Source organism: Dromiciops gliroides, chromosome 3 (assembly GCF_019393635.1).
Source record: "Dromiciops gliroides isolate mDroGli1 chromosome 3, mDroGli1.pri, whole genome shotgun sequence".
Classification (NCBI taxonomy): Eukaryota; Metazoa; Chordata; class Mammalia; order Microbiotheria; family Microbiotheriidae; genus Dromiciops; species Dromiciops gliroides.
This window is the reverse complement of record NC_057863.1, coordinates 82,442,322-82,450,751: the sequence shown is the minus strand read 5'-3', so window position 1 is coordinate 82,450,751 and position 8,430 is coordinate 82,442,322. Positions and strand designations below refer to the sequence as shown.

The following is an 8,430-nucleotide window of genomic DNA, read 5'->3' as shown; positions in this document are numbered from 1 at the left end:
ATTGTTTCTAACTTGTGTTAAGTTTTACATCTTTGGAATAAAATTAATTTTTTTTTCTTAAAAAATACCCTCCGACTAATGTTGATATCATTGCCTCCAGCAGATGGGTAGAATTTCTGTGTGTGTGTGTGTGTGTGTGTGTGTGTGTGTGTGTGTGTGTGTGTGTGTGTGTGTATGGTTGTGTGTATGTTGATTTTCTTTCTGTTGTAGAGTTTTTGTTAGTTTGGTCACGTCTCAAGAGAAATTCTAGGGCCGGACCTCAAAATCCCTCCCCCCACCCCACCCCCCCAATGTCCAAATGGCAAGCCCACAGCGATTGGCTAAAGAGGCTCATTCACTCACAGTGGAGGGATTTCAACATCTCAATAAAATCAAAAGTTACAGAAAGCTGAGGAAAATCAAGTGCCAAAGATCTTGATGACTACTCAAGTTGATTATGTTAATTATTATTATTATTATTTTAAAGAGTTCAGTTTTGCATCCCAAATATGTCTGGGGTGACATTTTAACAGTCAATGAGTCGAAACAGTCAAAAGGAGGGCAGGAGGGTAGCCGGCTGGTATGAAGGAACCAGCGACCATTGTGGACCAAATGACATTTTGTTTTCTAGATGTGTCTTGAAGGGATGGTCCGAGAATATACAAAATATACAACCTGTCCTAGTGACCACACCCACCGGCTTGCACAGGCCATTTAATGGCCCTAAAGGCAGTCTTTGGAGTAGAGGCCAGTGCCAACTAGCTAGAGATACAGGTATATAGATATCAATTTTTACGTGTGTGATTGAAAAAGTGAGGAATCTAGTCTCCTTTGAGCTCCAAAGGGTCAATTTAGCAATGGCAGGATTTAGCTTGGAGAATAATTTTGGGGCCCTCTGCTAGTCCCGGATGCTCTAAGTCCACAGGTCATATCGGACTGTTGAAATGAGCAAAACTTCTCTCCCTTAGACAGAAAAACCTTAACACTTTGCATAAATCGCAGCCCTTCATTCCCACAATGGACTCTTAAAGTGGATTCCACCCCCCCTTTAACAAGCAGGATAATATGAGTTCAGTGGAAATGAGAAGGAAGGATTGACTGATGCTGTTGGAAGCCTCTGGACTTGGGAGGCATCCTCATTTTTCCCTCCACTCCCGGATGGAGGGGTATTTTTTTGGCTTTTTTTTTTTTTTGTCAGGTCATAACCCAAAGTTAGGTTAAAGACGCAGCTGCTCTTAGAGGCTAGAGACATCTATGCTGTAACTGGTTAGTAGGGGTCGCAATAATAACACACAACACAATTTTGTTGATCACCATGGGCTGAGGCCAGCATGCCCCAAGGGGGATATAAGAAGTGTGATGTCACATCTGATTGACCACTCCGAAATTCGGGCATCCAGGTGACGAGTATAGTCCTAGAGGTTTTAGTCCATGGAGAAAAGATAAAACATTTAGCTTCCAAATAAGCTTTTCAAGTTTTCATTAGCAAAATCAGAGAGATTAAAAAGAAAAAATCTAGCTATGGCAATAAGGTGAGGCCAAAGGTATACACTGTGATTTTTTTTCAAGGGTTTTATTCTCTTGGCCACTTTGTAGTCATGCTAGAAGTTTCCAGAATCCCTAGTGCATATGGTGTGCAAAAAGTAAGAAAAGAAAATTTCTCCTTCACGAAGTCTACACGAACGCAGGCCCGAAAGTGTAAGGTGTCATTCCACAGTCTACTGCCGTTAAGGCCATTGGTACGGACTTGAAAAGATCTCAATAGCTCAGTCCTATGAGAACCAAAACAGATCAAAAGGTCTGTGAGGAAGTCTGACGCTTTGAATATTGGGATTTTTCTGACACAAAGGACAAATGAACCAAGAGGTTAATTTTGGCTACCAAACTGGGATTTGGTTTTCTAGGTCATTTTTTTCCCCCAACCATTTAAAAAGAAGACAAGTTAGTGCTACAAGTATGCAACTTTAAAATGATGGATTCTCCTATCAAGTTGCATTGAGAAGCAAGTTTAAATAAGCCCCTCTTACTGCGTGCTGTCCACCTGCAGAGAAGTCACATCCATTCTTTGAATTCCATTGCCCAACAGCAGGATGCAATTCTCATAGCGCTGAAGTAGGCAGCCTTTCTGCCTTGCTGAGGAGTTCACCGGTCTTCTTCATCTCTTCTACCATCTGGCGAGGGCAAGGCATAAAGAACAGACGTAGATATCTTGAGTTAGTTGAGTGCATGACTGTGTGTGTGTGTGTGTGTGTGTGTGTGTATACACAGAGGTTTCTATGTGAGAACTCTCTCTCTCTCTTTTTCTCTCTCTTTTTCTCTCTCTCTTTCTCTCTCTTCCACAAGGCAGCAAGTTCTGACCAAATTCCAGCCCCCTGTCCTACAGATTCTTCCTTTAGACAACAGCTGGTGCCATGAAGCTCCTCTGGTCATTAGGATATTAGATTAGTCTCTTCATATGGAGGGCAAGGTGGTCAGACCTGGAAAAAACACCTGAGAAAATAAGAAACAGATAGAAAATCAATGTACTGTATGAAAGTGGAGGTCTCCTTTTTACCCAGAATACAAGGATCAACCGGATCTAACAGTAAATAACCTGCGTGTGTGTCATTTATTGGCAAGACCCCATCACAGAACTAAGGTTACAGGATCTCTGAGTTGGTCCCATAAAGAATCTTGAAGTTAATCAAGAATCAGTGGTACCAATAATTCTGATGATAATAATGGCTAACACTGATATGTCACTTTAAGGGGCACAATACCCCTTTTGCATAGTTCCTCTCATTGGATACTTATAACATCCCTGAAGGTGGATGTTATTGTTAACCCCTTCCCCCCATCTGATAGATGGGGATGAGTGAAGTTCAATCATTTGCCCAAGGTCCCACAAATTATATGATTTGAGGAGGATATTTCAGACTCTAAGGTCACTACTCTATCCACTATCTAACCACTTTTACAAATGATGGGATTGGGGGCTCAGAAGGGTTGAATGACTTGCCCAAAGTGGGTAAATACAAGACCAAGGATACGAACTTAGGTCCTCTTTCCACTACCACAAATATTGCATTATTTTATGTTACTTTGGAAATATATTTCAAATATATTTTTATTTATTTGTTTTTAATTTGTGGAATAAAACAACATTTCCACATGTAAATATTGTTTTATTCCATAAATTAAAATAAAATAAAAGGAAAATATAAATTACTATATAAATATAGAAATTGTATATCATTATTCATGTTATATAACTATAAAAATGTAGATTTATTTCCATGTTATAGAAATGTTTTATTCTATAAATTTCAAAATAAAAGAAATATAAATACTATACAAATTTTTATCTATTATATGTTATATTTATGTTATATAACTATAAAAATATAGATTCATTTCCATGTTATGGAAATGTTTTATTCCATAAGTTAAAAATAAAATAAAAATAAATACAATATACATATTCATATGAAAATTATATATAATTATTTATGTTATATAACGATTAAAATATAGATTTATTTCCATTCTATGGAAATATTGGTTTATTCCACAAATTTAAAAAACAATAAAAAAAACAAAAACGAATGTTCATTTTTTGAACATTTTAGTTAAAATATATTCAATTTTTTTTTCAAATAATTCATCCCCCTAACAGCTCTAGGCTGCCAAAGACACTGTAAACACAGAATCCACCACTGATATCTAAAAAGCCACAGAAGATATCCCTGATTTTTAACACTCTGATCACCTGTAAAGTAAGTTCTTTTTTGCCTCTTTTTCTGCAATTCATAATCAAGGACTGAAGAGTTCCCCTAGAGTCAGGCTGTTAGAATGGAAATATCGTAATGCCTGGTATGAGTAGTTTCCTATTCTCCCATTTGGGCTCCTTTTCTTTAAGCTTGATAGCTCTCCTATGTTTGAGAGTACTCCCCAAGGCTTTTCTTGTCCCCAAGAAGCCCTCATAGTCAGAAGCATTTAAAAATAAGTTAACAAGTCGTTTGCAAATTTCCTCTTTGGGTAAGGGGTTTCTCTACATTTATACATACTCTCACATTCTTCACATTCTCTCTCCTCATGCACACGATCACAAAAATATATAAAGTAAGGTACAAGTATATTCTATAGACAGCAGGTATAGATGAATAGCTAGCTATATCAACTCCTAAACCTACTTGTCAGTACAGGTAAGTTTTTAGACAGATTTCTTCTTTAATTGAGTAACCAGGGAGCTAGTGAGAAAAAAAAAATTAGTATACCTCTCTTCATGAGACCACAATGAAATGAAAATGTGCAGAATCATGGTAGACTAAGAACCTCTTTAAGTCAGTTTCCTGTCACCTGGCAGGGAACTCTCTCATCTACTCTAAACAAACAGAGCATTGTCTTTTTCCTAAATAGATACAAAGCCGTAATAACCAGTAAAAGAATGACCACCGCATTCTAGATTTTGAGTTGAAATGGACCTTAGAGGTATCATTTAAGCCCAATTCCTTCATTTTACAGATGAGGGAATCTAAGACCCTAGAGAGGTTATATAATTTATCCAAGTCACACTCTTCCCAATGTACCATGCTGTCTCTCCAAATATAGACAAATAATCATAATCATAATCATAAATTGACTATAAGGGATCATAAATTGAGTATAGATCAAAACCTGTGAAAAGGGACCTACAAAGTTCTGTAAAACTGAGATTCAGGGGCCAGCTAGGTAGTGCAGTGGATAAAGCACCCAGCTCTGGATTCAGGAGAACCTGAGTTCAAATCCAGCCTCAGACACTTGACACTTACTAGCTGCGTGGACCCTGGCAAGTCACTTAACCTTCATTGTCCCACAAGAGAGAAGAGAGAGAGAGAGAGAGAGAGAGAGAGAGAGAGAGAGAGAGAGAGAGAAGAAAACTAAGATTCAGAGTCCCCAAGCTAATATCCATCATTATTTAAAGCATAGTTTAATAAATTCTTTGCTAAGGTCTCTACTCTAGTGACTCACTATGTCATAGAGGAGTCTCTGGATGGCCAAAGGCTATACCAACACTGGTAGATTCTACTATGCCGAAGGACTTTGAGTACAAGCCCTGTCTACAGACCATGTCAGTCAATTAAAGACCAACTCTGGGAGCTACATCTCTAGGTAGTGTTTTTAACCATGGAAAGCTCTTGAAGACTGGAGGGGCTGAGATTTGCATTAATAGAGGGAATAACCATTTTGATGGAATCATTATTTTGAAGAACAGAAGTAATAGCTCAACAAAATAATTTGGACAACCCCCTTAGAAATTATCTATAAGCATATTTGACCTGCTTATAAATCACCAGAATTCTATCTCTTTCCAAGTGAGCATAATAGGTACATAAAAAACCACTACAGAATGGCAAGAACAACATGTCATAGGCAGCTGGAGGGTGCAGTGGATAGATCACTGGGCCTGGATTCAGGAAGACCTGAGTTCAAATTCATCCTCAGACATTTAGTAGCTGTGTGACCCTGGGCAAGTCACTTAACACCTGTTTACCCTCATTTCCTTATCTGTAAAATGAGGACACAGTGACAATCTAGTAGTTATGCCAAGAAAATACCAAGTGGTGTCACAAAGAGTTGGACATGACTGAACGACAATCACCATGTCAATATATGGAGGCCTCAAGGTCCAGGTCTTTGTACAAATTGGCTGCTAACTTGGTCACGCCCAGGTCAGGGTTCAGCAGTTAGGCATTGCTTTGTAGCCCACCCACTCCCTCCTTTTGTTCTGTGCTTTATTTCTTCCTCCATCATCCTGAAATAGGGAATCCTATCCTAAAAGTGTCAAAATCACATTTCAGCTTTCAGGTTAAATGTAGAAAGAAGATGGCTTCAGGTCCCAGGAACAAAACTCTGAATAAGGAACATCTTGGAGACCAAAATGAGGAAGTGGGGGGGGGGGGGCAAGTGAGAGGTCAAGAAGCACATAAGAAGGAATAAAAGCCAAGTAAAGAAGGAGGTCTTGGTGATTGTTCCCATTGCCATTAAAGTCAAGGCCTGTGGGGAAAACCCACAAAAGGTAGTGTAACGATTGGAATGACGCCACCTGCTGGAGACTTATTGCAGGACGCTCTGCCATGAGAAGGTGTCTGAGGACAAGACATGCGGCTCTTTGGCGTCAGGAAGTGGCATTTGCTTGTGGGAGGAAGAGGGGGCGAGGCTGACGCTCTCACTTTCTTTCGTCAGGACTCTAGTTGAGAGTGGCACTAAAAAATGCGCTCTTCCTTTGATAGATAGAGGAATCTAGGTCATTCTCTCTTCACCAAATTCTTATTCTCCTTAATAAATGCTTAAAAGTCTAAATCTTGGGGCAGCTAGGTGGCACAGTGGATAGAGCACTGGCCCTGGATTCAGGAGTACCTGAGTTCAAATCCGGCCTCAGACCCTTAACACTTACTAGCTGTGTGACCCTGGGCAAGTCACTTATACCCCAAATGCCTCACTAACGAAAACATAACAAAACAAAACAAAACAAAACAAACAAATCCAGCCTCAGACACTTAACACTTACTAGCTGTGTGACCCTGGGAAAGTCACTTAACCCCAACTGCCTCATTAAAAAACCAAAAAAACACAACAACAAAAAAAGTCTAATCTTGCGAAAGCTTCTAATTTATTGGTGACCACTCATAGATATTTTAAGACAGACTAGCTAGAATTTTAGCCCCTTACAGAAGGAAGATGTAAGAAGGTAAGAGTCCAGTAGTTCTAGCAGTGGGCAAAAAAATTCTAGGTGGTGCAGTGGATAAAGAACTGGCCCTGGATTCAGGAGGACCTGAGTTCAAATCTGGCCGCAGACACATGACATTTACTAGCTGTGGTGACCCTGGCAAGTCACTTAACCCTCAGTTGCCTGGAAAAAAAAAAAAAAGGGTACAAGTGCCAGAAGACTGTCTCGTACTTTCAACCTATAATAGCTGAGTGGATCTTGGACAGGTCACTGATCTTCTCAGTGTCCCACCTTTGTCATTTGTAAATGAGGGTAAATAGCCTCCCACTGCTGCCCATCTACAGATATGTTAGGAGGAAAGTGCTTTGTAAACTTTAATATGTTACATAAGGGTGAGCTATTTGTTATTAATGATAATATATCATAAGTATAATACATGCACAATACATAATTATATGCAGATGATTCTATAATATATAATATAATATATTAAATGAATAATAATTATTATTAATATAATATGATCAAAACTGGACAAGAGCAGAAAACCAGCCAAACTCTAAAGTTGTCATTGCTCTTCCTTTGTAAAGAGGTTAAGATAGATGGGGGAAAGGAGCCACATAGTTATTAAAGACGTATGGCTGCCAGAACAAATAGCCATCTTACTGAGCCCCAAAGGGAGATAGACCAGCTGGCATTTCTACCTAACACTGGCTTGGACTGAGATCTCCAAAGGTCCACTCCTTTCCTCCAATTGGCCTGATCACTCCTTGCATTCACTGTGCCAGAAACAGCCTTCCTGGACTCTTGCAAGCCTGCTGAGTCAGTGGTACAGTAACACTGGGCTATTAGTGCTAATGGGAACAAAGCACTGTTTCCTATCAGCAGCGTCATGCTATGTGAGAGCATTTCTGTAAACAAAGAAGCCTGGTGCCTCCCTCTAGCTCTTCCCTCTTGCAGCTGGTGAGATGGGAAACATCCCCATCAAACAGGGAGGGGGTTATCAGTTAGCAGGCCAAGAAAACAGCATGGCCTTTCCTTCGCCAGGCCATGGCAAAGTCATAGGATGTTAAGAACTCAATGAGACATGGGAGGTTGATCAGATCTATCCCCACCACTCTATACACATGCCAGCTGAGATGCCACCACCACCACCATCACCACGTGCATATTTTTTTTGGTGGGGCAATGGGGGTTAAGTGACTTGCCCAGGGTCACACAGCTAGTACATGTCAAGTGTCTGAGGTCGGATTTGAACTCAGGTCCTTCTGAATCGAGGGCCGGTGCTCTATCCACTGCACCACCTAGCTGGCCCCAGCACGTGCATATTTTTTGCCAAAGAAAAACCCAATCCTAGCTAGTAACTCGGTAGGATGGCATTGCTGAACTGAATACCAGATTAAAAGCAAGAGAAGCTCAGATTCCTGTTCCAGTTAGACTGCTGCCCCGTGCTGGTATGGGACATTATGACTGTCTTAAAGGTGAACTCATTGTGGGAGGTCAGGAATGGTCATCAGCCAATTGCCCAGGGCTTTTCTCTCCCATGTCTTTATGCCATGTCAGTGCCCTCTCCGGTTACCCATGCCACATCCCCAAAAAAGTTCTATTCTTAGTGTATAAGTGCTGATTGAAAAGGAAGGTGGCTTGCCAATTCAAACTAACCCTGGCATTTGTATGTCCTGAAGCTTCAGCACAAACCTCAACCCCTGGATTCAAGGGTACCTATTGTTTGCCTGCCTCAGGATTGTTTTACCATTTGGGAA

At 40.2% G+C, this 8,430-nt stretch overlaps 1 protein-coding gene across 1 annotated transcript in view; it reads right to left on the bottom strand.

Annotated features, from left to right (window-relative positions):
• Positions 1 to 298: 298 nt before the first annotated feature.
• The window catches only part of KLF7 (Kruppel like factor 7), a 104,477-nt gene continuing 96,345 nt past the window's right edge, over positions 299 to 8,430 (bottom strand). The window contains exon 5 of the mRNA XM_043998934.1: positions 299 to 2,469. Within this exon, the coding sequence (XP_043854869.1) occupies positions 2,417 to 2,469 (53 nt within the window). The 3' untranslated portion in view covers positions 299 to 2,416. The remainder of the gene's footprint in view (positions 2,470 to 8,430) is intronic.